Source organism: Phycodurus eques, chromosome 5, assembly GCF_024500275.1.
Source record: "Phycodurus eques isolate BA_2022a chromosome 5, UOR_Pequ_1.1, whole genome shotgun sequence".
NCBI classification, from domain to species: domain Eukaryota; kingdom Metazoa; phylum Chordata; class Actinopteri; order Syngnathiformes; family Syngnathidae; genus Phycodurus; species Phycodurus eques.
Window position 1 is genome coordinate 20995872 of NC_084529.1, and position 14565 is coordinate 21010436.

At 39.5% G+C, this 14565-nt stretch overlaps 1 protein-coding gene and 1 long non-coding RNA gene across 2 annotated transcripts in view; one reads left to right on the forward strand and one right to left on the reverse strand.

The window, feature by feature from the left end:
- The window catches only part of LOC133403263 (A disintegrin and metalloproteinase with thrombospondin motifs 20), a 118490-nt gene that overhangs the window by 89666 nt on the left and 14259 nt on the right, over window positions 1-14565 (forward strand). Inside the window, exon 29 of the mRNA XM_061678019.1 lies at window positions 13110-13277. Coding sequence (XP_061534003.1) covers window positions 13110-13277 — 168 coding nt within the window. The remainder of the gene's footprint in view (window positions 1-13109; window positions 13278-14565) is intronic.
- LOC133403264 (uncharacterized) lies at window positions 3717-11660 on the reverse strand. The gene is made up of 3 exons (XR_009768635.1): window positions 11256-11660; window positions 6208-8171; window positions 3717-6135 (listed from the first exon to the last, which is right to left on the reverse strand). It is a non-coding gene; the product is annotated as an uncharacterized LOC133403264 (long non-coding RNA).

The following is a 14565-nucleotide window of genomic DNA, read 5'->3' on the forward strand; positions in this document are numbered from 1 at the left end:
GGATATCCCACACTAAATGACCATAGTAGGTTGTCTCAATGGTCAAATACAGTACCTGTTTTATTCCTGTACTCTTGTTACTTAGAGTTTTAGGGCCACCATAGAAAGGTGAAAAAAATAGTACGGGCTTTGTATTTGTAGAGGCAACATGGCCAGAGGACAAATGGTGGCGCATCTTGATTTTCGTGCAAGCACAAGGCTCGCTGGTGTGTTTGCCAATTTGACAGACCGGTCTGCGCCAAGATGGATGTATACTGACTCAACGAATTTATGTCCTTTGGGATCTGCTGCGCGCATGTGACAATTTGGTGACTGAGGTCTCTAGTTTTAGTGCCGCATCTTGATTACCGTGCTAGCGCAAAACTCGCTTTGAGGGTGTTGCTTGGGAGATGCGCTTGGCCGAGTTAGATTTTGGTGTCAGAAGGTCCGTCTAAACCTATGCCTTCTCATACCAGGTTTTGGCGTAGGGGAGGTAACGCAATTTTGGTGACTCTGATCGCTGTACATGCAGGCACACTGACACGCAAGTAGGGCTGGGAAAAAAAACATCGAATAATTCGGCTAAGTCGACTTAAAAAATAGGTTTACGCAAAATTTCTGCCTCGAAGCTCTGCCGCAAACAATGTTTGCGGTGCCGTAACGAATGTTTCACACAGACATTTATTGCAGACGGACGCAGTGTTGGGCCAGTGATAAACTTTGCCAAAAATGACAGAGGAGCATTTGGAAGTGATTTTTAAGACACTGTTACATGTGTAATGTACATATACCATGATGTATGAGTGAGCTGAATGTTAGTTACCGTTTTTTTTAATCTAAAATGGTAATTACTAGCGCAATAATGCTAATAGTGATTGCTAACCATTTAGCATTCAGCATTTTGTTGTCTCCAATTTTGTACGCAGAATTTATATCATAGAACATATAAAGTTTAAGGATAGAAGTCTATCCCTCAAGAATGAAAATAGAATGCATGATAGTTGTAAAAAAAAAAAAAGGAAATAATATTTTTTTATTTAATTAATAATCAATAGTAGAATCGATTCGAAAAAGATTCGACAGTGACAGCCCTGCATGACGTCTGGTGGATGACAGATTTATTTCAACAGTAGGCATCCAACCCTGTTAATCATTGTAGAAATCAATTAATTGAACTCATTATTGTTATCATCATTATTAAATTTTCTAAGCCATACTACGTATTGGCCGGCACATTGCTAAGGGGGGTCGGGAGACTCTACCCGAGACCATCATTGCGCCTCACTTAAAGGGAATCAATGAAAGAAGCCGCTTTGATTGGCAGCGAATAGTCTGCTTTGTTCACACCCATAGGGCTCAGACAGACCCTTTTTGAAATACGCAGCCTGCGCTCGGCTACGAAATTACAAACACCCGATCAAACCCGCCTCCTCGCACAGTGACACAGAGAGCAGTGCTGGACTTGCACTAGTTTCCGAAAATAGAGCCCTACTAGAATCAAGCTGAAATTACAAAAAAAAAACATTTAAAATTTTGCAAATAAATTTATCAAAATAAATTAGTTACTTGGAGAGGGTTAAAGATTGTAATTTTATGATCAAAAGTTTCAGCTCTCCAAAAATAATACCAACGATAACATTGAAAAATCACAAGAATATAATAGTAACATCACGAGAATAAGGTCTTAATATGACCAGAATAAAGTTGTATTCATGGGGAAAAAAAGTAATTTTTACAAGACAGTTTTTTAAGAGACCAAAGTAATACTTTTATGAGAGAAAGGCACAACTGTTCAAGAATAAAGTCAAACAATTACTTGAATAAAATCCTAATATTATGATAATAAAGTTGCATTTTACGAGAATACATTTTCAGTTTTATGAGACTAAAGTGTATAATTATATGTAAATAATAAAATAATGTTCTTAAGATAATAAAGGGACAGTTTTACAATAATAAAGTAATAATAGATAGGAGAATAAGGTTTGAGTATTACAAGAAAAGTTGGAATCCAGTCGGAAAAGGGCACAATTTTATTAGAATGAAGATAAAAAATTGCCAGAATAAAATAACAATTCCTGGTATTTCATGAGAATTAGCCAGTTATTCATGAGAAAAAACAAGTTTGAGAATAAAGTTTTAATTACAAAAAAAGTCGCATTTTGATTTCATTCAAAATAAAGCATTTGATGAGAAAAATGTGTACCGGTATATGTATGTAATGAGATTTTTCTTATTCTGACAACAAAAAAAATTATTGTTCTTTTTTTTTTTTTTTTTTTTTTATTAATAAACTGTGTCACCAAAGAGCGACACAGCCTTCATTTTTTGCAATTTCACTTTAAAATGTTTTTTAAATTCTGACTTTTTAAAAATATTTATATAAAACGGTTTTCTGTTCAAATTTGCCTCCCCCCCCCCCGCTTTTCAGTGTGGCCCTAATACTCGCTCTCTCACTCGACTCTTAAATCCTAAACATTGTATTACATGTCATTTCATTTTTTGTCAATTGAGGCTACCTGACACAAGAAGTCTGAGGTTGCTGTAGTCAGTAGTGCATTGAATTGTTATTTCCAGGCTTTGTTGGAAGCAATTGTCATCATCCGGTTCAACCAAACTTTCAGCGATGATTTGTTCTGACTAAGAAAGTAATGGATTTTAAACAATATCCGAATCAAGCATCACTGCATCATTTTAAGCAGCGGCTCGATAATAAAAATGTGAAACAAGGGACACTTAAAGCTTTTATTGCTTGTGTCTGGATTTCTATTTTTGTGTGCGTGCTCTTATTTACGTTTCCATAGAGGCGCATCGTGAATCCAGCGCTGTGACGTGCCGCTTTACAACAAACAAATCGCGAACTGCCATAAAATACGATGCGAATCTTGGCGACGGGGAGAAGTTTGCGGCGCTTATTTCGGATTGACGCGCCGCAGATGCGCGTCGTGTCGCCGCAAGACAAATGGCTCCTTTATAACATTCATAACGTCAGCGTATTTTACAATTGCATGTTTTTCTTAATTGTTCTAAGATGCTATTTATTTCAGACGGATTACAAAAACACAAAAATATACTGTATGTTCCAGTCAGCTCCTTCCCCTTTGTAAAGTTGATTAAAGAACCCAAACTGTGACGCTTGTGTTGTTTCTCCATGCACACAAAATATGGCTCATGCTTACAGGATTTATTATTATACATCAGTTAAAAGAGAACATTAAATCTAAAGGCCACACACAAAGTATTTGAAACACACTTTTTATTATGCTGGTAAAAATATGTACAATAGATGATTATAATGCCAACGATAATTGCTAACAATTAATTGGTTACTATAACTTTCACAAACACAGACACAAAATATTCTGTCCTATACCTGTAACCATTACAAAACAAAAATATATTTTGTGCGGTGTCAGCTGTTTTATGCAATAAAAATCATGAATAATAACCTATTTTAATGTTTATTACTACTGACGCAAATGGCTTATTATATTAAATAATAAAAATAAGTACATGTCAATATTTCATATTGTATCTTAAGGTATAATAATAATAAATTCATATTAATTTTTATAATGTATTATTAAACTAAAATATTAAATAAATATAAAAATAATACACATACAAACTAAAAAAATCTAATGTATATGTATGTATATAAATATATATATATATATATATATATATATATATATATATATATTGTTTTTTTTTTTTTTTTTTTTTTTCCATCCCACTTATCCTCACTAGGGTTGTGGTCGTGCTGGAGCCTATCCCAGCTGACTCTGGGCGAGAGGCGGTGTACACCCTCTGAACTGGTAGTCAGCCAATCGCAGGGCACATGTAAACAAACAACCACTCGCATTCACACTGGGAGATTTATAGTCTTCAATTAACCTACCATGCATGTTTTTTTTGGGAGGAAACCGGAGTACCCGGAGAAACCCCACACAGGCACGGGGAGAGCATGCAAACTCCACACAGGCGAGGGCGGATTTGAACCCGGGTCCTCGGAACTGTGAGGCAGATGTGCTAACCAGTCGTCCACTGTGTCATCTCTCTCTCTCTCTCTCTCTCTCTCTCACTCTCTCTCTCTCTCTCTCTCTCTCTCTCTCTCTTTCTCTCTCTCTCTCTCTCTCTCTCTCTCTCTCTCTCTCTCTATATATATATATATATATGCGTGTACTGTGCGTATTGAATTATAATAATCATAGTTTTGTGGAGGAAACCACTAAGACAACTAATACTCCAATAGTATGTACAAATGGAAAAAGAAATTGCATATTTATCTGAATAAAGAAGCTATAGAACAGTGCCTACCATACAAACAGTGATTCCTGGGAAGAATCTCATTGAACACATTATTTTATTAAAAAAGGCCACTTGTTTCTTCATCATAGCATCATATTCATGTATTCTTACCTTGTGTGACAGCAATCTTGTTTGTCCATGTCACTGTGGTTACCTGTTGTAACTCAAATGGAACAGCGGTCAGCTGCAATTCTTTTTGCACCTTTGGGGGATGAATGATGGACTTGGTGGATATGTTTATGTAGATTGTACTTCAACACTTTTGCACAGTGATTTTTTTTTTGGATCACCTTAATTGGGCGTGACTGCTTCGGGGATACTTGTTGTTCCCCCTATCATCACACATTAAATCACATTTGGGCAAAAGAAAAGACACAACACAGTTGGCATATTTATTACACAGACAGTCGAAAAGAAGAATGTTGTGAGTGTGAACGAATTTGGAAGCAGTCTTCAGTGTGTGTAGGGGGGCCACGTGGGATCAATTGGCCAGGAAAAGATCAATTTCAGTCATTTAAGGGCTGCTGGCTTCTAATAAAAACATACCGTTTCCTGGTGAGGTGCGTTCCCATGGATGGACTCATCCCAAATGAAATCCACATGCACAACGTTGACATACTTGACTTTGGCTTGAGGGTAGAACGTGCCTCAAACCTGTCACACACACACTCTTTCTAACACACACACACACACACACCCCACTGGGATCCAGTGCCCGTGACATCATCAGGCTCATGTTTCCTTCTTGCTCAGCATCCTCTTGCTTGTTTCCTACAGTGGCTTTCATTTCAATCTGGCAGCAATAGCCATCGATTTTCTATAGCACGTCCTCATTAGAATGGAATAGACTAGAATAGAATGGAAAAGGAATCAAATTGAATAGAAAAGGAATAAAATAGAATAGAATAGCAATTACCAAGTTGCCTACTTTCGAGAAAAGAAAAAGTTGTAATGTAGGAATAACAAATTCATATTTTTTAGACGACAGTTTTAATCTTTGCAAGAAAAAAAGTTTTAATCTAATCCAAAGACGTACAAAAGTCAGAGCGTTACGGGAATTAATAATATTTCTTCTGAGATAAAGTCACAATATTATGGTATTAGGTCAAAGTTTAAAGCGGGAAGAAAGTCATATTTTAGCAAGTGAATTTCAAAAATAATTTATTCTTTATTCTCTTCATATTACAAACATTTTTTTGGGCGGGGGTCTTTTCTCTGAAAATGAGACCACATTCCATGTTCTTGGATAAAATTGTGTTCTCAAAAAAATATTTTTTTATTTATTTGTGTAAAATGCCTTTTGTTCTTTAAAGAAATTACTTTATTCATGCAAGGATGCTACATTTACATGATGATGCATCACAATCATAATGAGAGCTTTTAATTGGCTTGAAGCTAATGTAGGGAGGAGTATTTGGTTTATTATGTTTGTTTTACTTCATTGCAAATTGTTTTGCGGATCCCCAAGCCACAGCTCGGGGTCCCCGAGTTGGAGAACCCCTGATTTAGGTCTTTAATTATCCTAACATGTATGGTTTAGGGGAGAACATGCAAACTACACATCAGGAGCCGAGATATTGAACACTGAACTTCAGAACAGTGGGCCAGATGTGCTAACCTTTAAATAGATTTTTTTCCCCCCTAAAAGCACAGTGGCCTGAAAACTTTGGCTAAGGAGACCGAAATTATGAGGACTTTGCCATGTGCTTCTTCTCTGTTTGTTGTCATTTTTCCATTTATGACGCATGTATGTAAAGTGATGTGCAATGCGACCAACAAACGTGATGTGGCTGCAGAGTCTCATTTGTTTCCATGTAGCCGGACAGAAGGGAACATATGGTGGCCCTAAAAGGACAAAAGACATTGCATTTGAAACTACGCAGTTTATCATGACTCTCAATGTGTAATGAGGCCTACTTGATTGTTGTTTATTGTTGTCTAGAGAGTTAGTTAGAAGGAAATAAGTGACAATCTCAGGCCACAAGCGTTGATGACAAATGAGAGGAGGCAGTGCGTGAAGGTCTGGAAGCGTTTAGGTTGTTCCTGATGGAACAAGAGGGTCCACTGCTCCTCTTTGACCAAGGGTACGGGACGTCTGCTTTTCCTCAAGGTCCGTCGTCTCAGCACCTTATAAATGCGCAGGAGCCCTTCTTGAAGCTCGCACCTCAGACTCCACAGAGTCTGGTCCTGTTCAGGCCTGTCCATGCGCTCAACAAGACGGATGTTTTGGAGCTGGACTAGATTGTTCTGAACTACTTCATGGAAACTAAGGCTGTAACGGGACACCAAAAATCATAGTGTGATACGTACCTTGGTTAAAAGGTAACGGTTCACATTTGGGACGAAAGTGAACATATTTTTTCTGTAAACAGGAATATATTTAATGACATTTAAAATAAAACATAATAAAAAAAGCAGTAAATTATCCAATAAATTAAAGATTAAATGTATACAATAAAACTTTTCTGTCAAAGAAAGTGCAAAATCAATAGCAAAACAAATAGCCACAGACTTCAAATTCGCCGTGATTACTTTACATTGGCTTTTTGTTCGTGTTGTCGTTTTTTGTTTTTTTGTTTGTTTTTTGGGATGTTTCAAAACTTTATATTCAAGTGTGATATTAAGGAGTAGCTACTATAGTGCAACTACATGCATGATTTCCATTTTACTCAATTGGCCATGGTTATTGTCCTTTTGACACAAGTAATTTCAATTGGCAACATTGACCTAACAGTTAGCAAGCATCTGTTGCTTGTAAGAATATGAATATGAATGGAGTTTAATGTGGACTAACACAATTGGTACACTGACTTCTGTAGCCCTTTTTGTCTAGACATTTTTCCTTGGACCTAAACTTTTGTCAACTGGAGCATCACAGTTTTTTTCATATGCAACACAAAAAAGAAGCCTTCAGTTTAAAATCAAGAGTAAAAAGTTTGTATGTATGCTTAATAGAGTTATAGTTAAGACAAGACTGAAAACATCCCTCCAGTGGTGTAAATGGAGACATTTTGGCTGGTCAAAGCCCAGAAAGGAATGTCAGGCATAAAACCAAGCTGTCACGCTCTTGCGTCACTTTGTTTGTGGCCGTGTTTTGAGAGCGGCGGGTAGAGATCTTGGTTTTCTAAGAACTGCTGCCTGAGTAGAAACACAGCTGGCTAATATTTAGCAGGAAGAGGTAGTTCAGCTTTTTCTCGACCTCAAAGGTCAACCGCTTTGTGACGTTACCGCCAAGCTCTTCTATATGCGAGACATATGCTGTTTGTGCAAGGCTCTTTCATTTACGTATCTGTGTTGCATATCCTTAGGGCGGGGGGGGGGAGCCCTCTGTGGAATGTTTAGTCCGGAACTGTGCTGTTTTGGCATTTCACTTTGACTTATGGCTGCTTGGTATATCTTTTGTGAGTGCTGTTGACTTAAAAAGAAATTGTATGTGCATACTCGCACTGCTGTTCATTTGGAGATGGCAACAGAGGATGTTGCGTTTTAGCTGACGTTTTGACAGAAACGGCATTGGACGTTGACAGGAAATCTTTTCCACCCGTGTATATGATCCTGATCAAGACAAAACGTGACTGGCACATCTGAAAGTCATCAGCCGTTTGTGTATGAAGCGAAGAAAATTGTTTATTTCAGCTCTGCTTAGCTTGATACCAAGTCCAACTATGTAAGGATTTCACACTACTTTGTTTCAAACACATTTGGCCGGATAACAGCTCAATGCCTCTTGACATTCATGTAACAACATTCTTACCAGCTGCTCCCACACCGAGTGTTGTTTTGACTTCCTGCAAACGTGATCGGGATGTCCTGTGACTCTTTATCGTCCTCCCTCGCATCCCCGTCGTGTTTTATCTTCATCAGGCTTAGACGTGCTGATACTGGTTGAAAACAAAGACATACGTGGGTGGTTTGAGTTGCCCTCCTGTTTGATTAGTAATACAAGCCAGGCATGAAGTATCAGCCAAATATAGTGGAACGTCGAAAGCATGTTACACAAATACAGTGAACCTCACTTTATTGCGGGGGATACATTCCAGACCCACCCGCAATAGGTAAAAATCTATGATATAAAGGCCATATAAAACATAAGACTATTAAAGCACTTAAACTGAATAAAACAAACGCTTTAAAGTATTCCTTAGCACCCGTTCTCACTCGCTTGCACAGTTCTGTCATTCACAGTTCAAATTTTATTTAAAACTGAAACAAAACAAAATGGAACGAAACATTGTATATTCAAACAAAAAATGTACAATCAAACCCGATATAATTTTTTATAAATTTAAAAAGGGACAATGTGCAGTTTTCAAACTGCTAGCAATATTCGCAGATAGCCTAATTTCACTCCCTGCCCTTCCCCCTGGCCCTGCCACATCGCTCATTTGGTCGCCTCAGAGTGCATTTCTGTCGGCTGCGAGTGTGTCGGCGGTCCGCTGGAATTGGACTGGTGGAAGAGACCGTTGCGTCGTGTCCGCCTGGCCGCCTCAGAGTGCACCTTGGGGTCGGCAGCGTGCAATGTTACATGATAAGTTCCCGTTTGTATTTTTTTTAAATGTACAATCAATTGAAAAGAGAGTTGATCAATTTACCTGACAACTCGGTGAGAACAGTCATGGCGTATGTGGTGGTTTTCTTAGCTCAGTCATGGAGTCTTCCGCATTTAGGACAGGCATCACTATTCGATAGCTTAATCTTGATTTGGAGTAGACATCTGTCCAATTCCTTCATTTTAACTTTTATTTTGCCAACCGGAATTAAATAATCCAGCCAAGAATCTATAATAGTCTACCCTGCGTAAGGCTGAGAGAAAGCCTCCGTGTGCGCAGTGGGCGTGCAAATAATTGACAGACCATTCGGTCACGCCTCTTGTCACTACACTCTCTGATTGGCTATTCTTGTCCTGCTGTGACCAATTGTAAAATAAAAATGAACATTTAATTAGAGGCCATAGATGGGCCCAGAGACTGGGGATTTTTCAAAAGATAATTTTAATATGAATAATTTTATACTGTCAGGTCATACAGACTGTTTTTAACTGCAAATTGTCCCTTTAATATAAATGAGCCAACAATTGTAAATCTTAAATGTGTTCAATATTTACGACAACAAATCCTTATGCGTGAGGTCAACTAGCGTGAAAGGAAATGATAGCCGATCAGGAATCGACCTGCAGTTTGCACTGTTATCAGACACAAATAGAGGAGCAACTGGTTTTGTTGGTTGGTTTTGTATAACACGTCTCACGAGTCATTCACGATAAAGACGAGGAGAAGCGTTTGCCACTGCAAATAAGATGACGGTTAGCCTAAGCTACCTCTTATAGGTCAGTCTTGGTACTACAACAGGCCTCTGGTTTGCCGGAAGAGAGCCAGAATGGTCGGTGGAAACATGGTTGAGTGTGGTGTGCTGTGTTGGTGTTATTCTGAGTACACGTTATGTGGGGGATCTCTCACGTTTTAAAAATCGGTTAGGATGTTACAAATCGTCATGTGTGTACCCGGCATTCAAACTAGGATTTGGTTGACAAATACTGATTTGTACGACTTCAGAGGTTCCCCTCTGGTATCCCTGACAAGGCATCAGTGAGATTCTGATACTAGACACCCTACCCCCTTAGTCTAAACATCCACATTGCCCAAGGGGTTAACCCATTTTTAGGAAATGTGTTCGCTATTACCCAGCTGTGTGATTGACATGTTACCTTGGCACTCACATTTTAGGCTGCGGTCTCCCTTAAAAGCCCTGACTAATTATAACAAGCCAAAAACAGCCATTTGTTTGTCTACAAAGCAGGAAAGCAATCAAATTCCAATAAAAAGGTCAGCTCAAACAACACCGTCAGCTGTCTTTCGAAGAAAACATTGTCACGACTTTGTCAAAATGGAAGAAAGAGAGAGGGTATCCAGACAAATCTTGCATTTATAAGCAAAAAAGACGAACACCAGCAAGAACAATACAATTGAATGGTGGTGTGCTGAAACGGTTTAGTAAAGAACATAAATAAATAAAAATATCTATGTACATATTTAATTTAAAAAAGCTATATTCTACTATATAAAATTATTTTCAAGTTATTAATTTTTTTTTGGGGGGGTCAGGTTTTAATTGGCTAAAAGTGTACACGATTTTACTGAAATCTTGTGGCTAAAAGCTAGAAAATCACCGCCTCAAACAGTGTTGAAAATCTGCAAGTGATGTTTTAATAAATAATTACAAGAAATGCATTAAGACAAGTATTAAGTTGGTTTCATTGGAAATTCTTTTTTACATTTAGCAGTCCTGGGGATTAGTGTCATATATTTCCTGTCGTCAAGTTTCTCTCAGGTGTGAAACAGTTTCCTTGCGTCCGATTGTCTTATTTGGTGGCAAAAATCAGGTGGGCAGGGTTGTCTTTAAATTGTCTACTCTGCACAAAGACACCCCCCCCCCCCCCCAAAAAAAAAAAGACAGCTATACGTATTGATTTACTCTGTAACAACTGCTGTTTTATTCTCTTGATTAACTTTCCTCAGCCCGTTTTAAAAAAAGTGTGTCTGGTTTAGCACTCAATTAAGTAATTTGCTGTAAAAATGTGGAATGTTGCTCTGGAGATACTTAAACCAAATAATTCCGAGCTTCTCGCTCAGTTATGTCAGGGAGTAGCTTGTTTTCCTTGGCCGCTATTGCGCTCATTTATGCACGGGGGATGAGTGATTCCACTTTAATCCCCTCTCCCCACCCCCGGATTACAGCAGATTAATCACAGTCACGGCTAATCATGTGAAATTAATGGCCGTGACAACGTGGGAGGGTAAAAAAGGTCACAAGAGTGTTTCCAATGTGAGACACAATTTTTTGGGTTAATCTTTTCACACATTATTAGCAACATTTAAGACTGAAATTACAATTACAATAGTACAAGCATAGTGGCCTTGTTGGTTGTTACATTCTTTAAGTAGTAAAATAGTGAAAGGGAGACCTACCTGAGGGGGTGCTCTTGGGTCCCAATTGTCAGCTGTTCTTTTCGCTGTTTCCCCTCATTTTTGTCTGAGAGGTTGAAGCGGTCCACTACACTTCACTGCACTGCACTGTGCTGTGCCAGCGTTCTCTGATGCACAAATGGCTGACATATGACGCTAGGGAGGAGCACGTATAGCCGTCTTTACCCCCTCGCTCCCCAACACACACGCACACTCCTCCTCCTCCTCATCCCGCCATTAAAATGCAGATAACGTTCAGCCATGAGAGTGTAACCGTATGGTTGCGATTTTCTTTTTCCTCCCTTCTTTTACGCCACCGAGGAGGGGCCTGTTCTTCTCTCAACATCCCCCTTCCACAAAAAGTCGTTTGAGGTGCTGGAGGGAGTTATCTTTTTGTGCGTGCAGCCGGTATGTGAATCTGCCAGCTTTGATGTTGTGCTTCAGCTGAGTCCGCCCTGTGTTTAAAATGCCTCGGTAATTACAATGTGTTTGATGCATGTGTGTGCAGTGTCAACCACTAAACCACACTAACAGAACGGTTTGTTTGGAAGCGTACTTAAAACCAGAGGTGGCAAAAGTACCGATTCAACTCCTTTCAAACAATTCCAGTGAGGGCTGTGGCGACCCCTGAGGGGCCAAGCCGAAAGTGGCAACAAGTTAAAGTAAAAAACTATAACACTCTGAAATATACTCATGTAAAAAATACATGTTTACTGTCAGTTATGTACAGAACCCAGTACATGAGGTCCACAGACATTTTTAAGTCGCCAGCGGTTATCACCAGTTTTTTCTGTATTTAATAAGGGTCCCGGCTCACATTGTCTGTTGCCACACAATGGCCAGAGCAGTGACAGTGCTGCAGTTACGCACGGATCGCTGCGTCCTCTTCCACACAGAGATGTCTCCATGCTAGATCGTCATTACAGACGCATTTACGAAATTATGGAAACCCGGTCTAGCACGCCTCCCTGACGGATTCTCAATTAATCAAGATCTCAACCACGGTTGAATTTATCTATCTTTATCCGACTTTATCACAGTAACCAAGTACAGTATTTGTACCCCACCCCCAAAGTTCCTGGTTTTCAATGAATGCTCTTGTGTTCGGTGTTACGCAACCTTCTGAGATCATCATTAGGGGACAATGCAATATTATGCGGATGATCTGGACTGGAAATTACAACAAGACAAAATGCGCTTCGCCGTGTCTCCTCAACTCTGTCTGTAAAGGGGCACCCCGCTCAGTCGTTGAGGAAAAAATAGCTGACACCCTAATTGCTGTCTGGCCTCACCCGATGGGATCACCCAAGACAGTGCGTCTGGTTTGTAACGGTTCGTCTGTTTGTCTCTCTTGTGTTCCTGAAGTTTTTCAGAGTTTCTCATTGGTACCAGAGGAATGTCTCGCCGTACGTCCACGTTTGGCTTTGCGTTTCTGTAGTTCACAGGAGCTCTTATGAGTATTTTTTTGTTTACAGGTTGACTAGCCAGACGCATTCCACGGGCGTGAGTGCTCCATTTGGGTTGTTTAGCCGAGCCGATGTGTTTGTAGCACGGTCGCTTGGCCGTGAAATGCAGTGAGGAAGCCCACCGACCGAAACGAGTGTCCGTCGTTTGTCAAACAGCTTCACTCTTATTGGCCTCAATGATTTGATTGTGCATTATTTTCACAATTTAAAACAGCTTCCAGAGACGCAACTATGCATCCATCTATTTTATATACCGCTTATCCTATTCGGGTCGTGGGTGATCTTGAGCCTATCCCAGCTGACTTCACATAAGATTGTGAATCCTGTTGGGCTTGCGTGTACTTGTCATCAATTCTTCTAAATCATCTGATTTTATTCCTTTTCTCTGTAGTGTTCGGTGACTTGTGGGCGGGGCATCAAGCAGCGGGATATCATCTGCGTTGACCAGAACCGAACCAAAATAGAAGAAGAACACTGCGGTCCCCTTCTTCGCCCCCGGACCGAGAAGGTCTGTCGGGCCCGCGGGTGCCCCACATGGAAAGCCAACAGGTGGAGCAAGGTATACAAAATAGTCTGATTGTTCCGCTTTTTAAAGAAAAAAAAAATATATATATATATATATATATATTTTTTCCATGAAAACATAACAAGTGAACAATGATGTATAATATATGTGACTAATGTAACACTCTGTTTAGCTGTCCCTCAGCTCAAACAACAGGCAGGACATTTTCAGACAGGTTCTTCACTTTATTTTCAGATTGATACCATCAGACACAATGTGCAGTCATCTAACACTGTGAAAACTAAGTACAAATGAACACAACATCAGTTCCAAGATCAGGATAAAATACAGTGAAGCATACGTCTTGTGTTTTTAGTTCAAAGTTCAAAGACAATTGCCTTGCTACGCTTTCCAAAGGAGCCAAAAAGGCTTCAGGACTTGAGCTCTGTTTCTTCTTTCTGGAGCTTTGATTTGATTAGTCTTGAAGATCCCGGACCTGTGTGTCCACTTTTTTTTACCTGTCTTCTTCAGCTGCTTATTCATTCACTACGGTGGACATATATGCCTTTTTATACCGGAACAGTTACATTTGTTCTAGTGAGGTGCACTTTGGCTCGCTTGATATGACGACTGTTCCTAAAAATTATTTTAACTTTGACAATTGGAATTGTACTCTTAACTTCTGGGGAATTCAAACTTAAATATATCATTGTAAATTATGATGAGTCACCTGTCTGATCATTTTTGCAATGTAATCCTTTACATTACGAAGACTTTCTATCAGAGCTTTTTCCACACACAACAAAAAATGTTATGAATGAGTCCCGCTGCTGTTCTTTCCGAGACCATTAGAATGCTCTGTGTCCAATAGACATATTGCGAATCACAGAGAAGTCTGAACAAGAATGCTGTGTCACGGTCTTTATCTTCTAAGAACAAGTACACAGTGTGATGGCCCATAGACTGAATGCATGCAGAGTATTTTTATCCCCACCTCATCACCAACACTTTAAAGTCCCCACAAGGATCCCCAAAGATCCATATACTACTCCCCACTCTTTGTGGTGGATCTCCTCCTCCTCTCTCGCAGTGTTAGATCTGGAAGCAATCATCGTCCTCTACAAACCACGAGCAAGCATGAAATCCTCGGTGTGCAGAAATGTTTTATGTCTTCATATCTGTGCATGTGACACCTTTGTGCACCGTAGTCCTCTCGCTGACCTCTCTTTAAAGGGGGCATTATGATCCTTTGACTGCGTTTAATGGATACGTTTAGATGCTCTAGGCCGGGGAACAATAACAACATTTCTGTATGGACCCATTCCATTTATTTTGAAAGCTT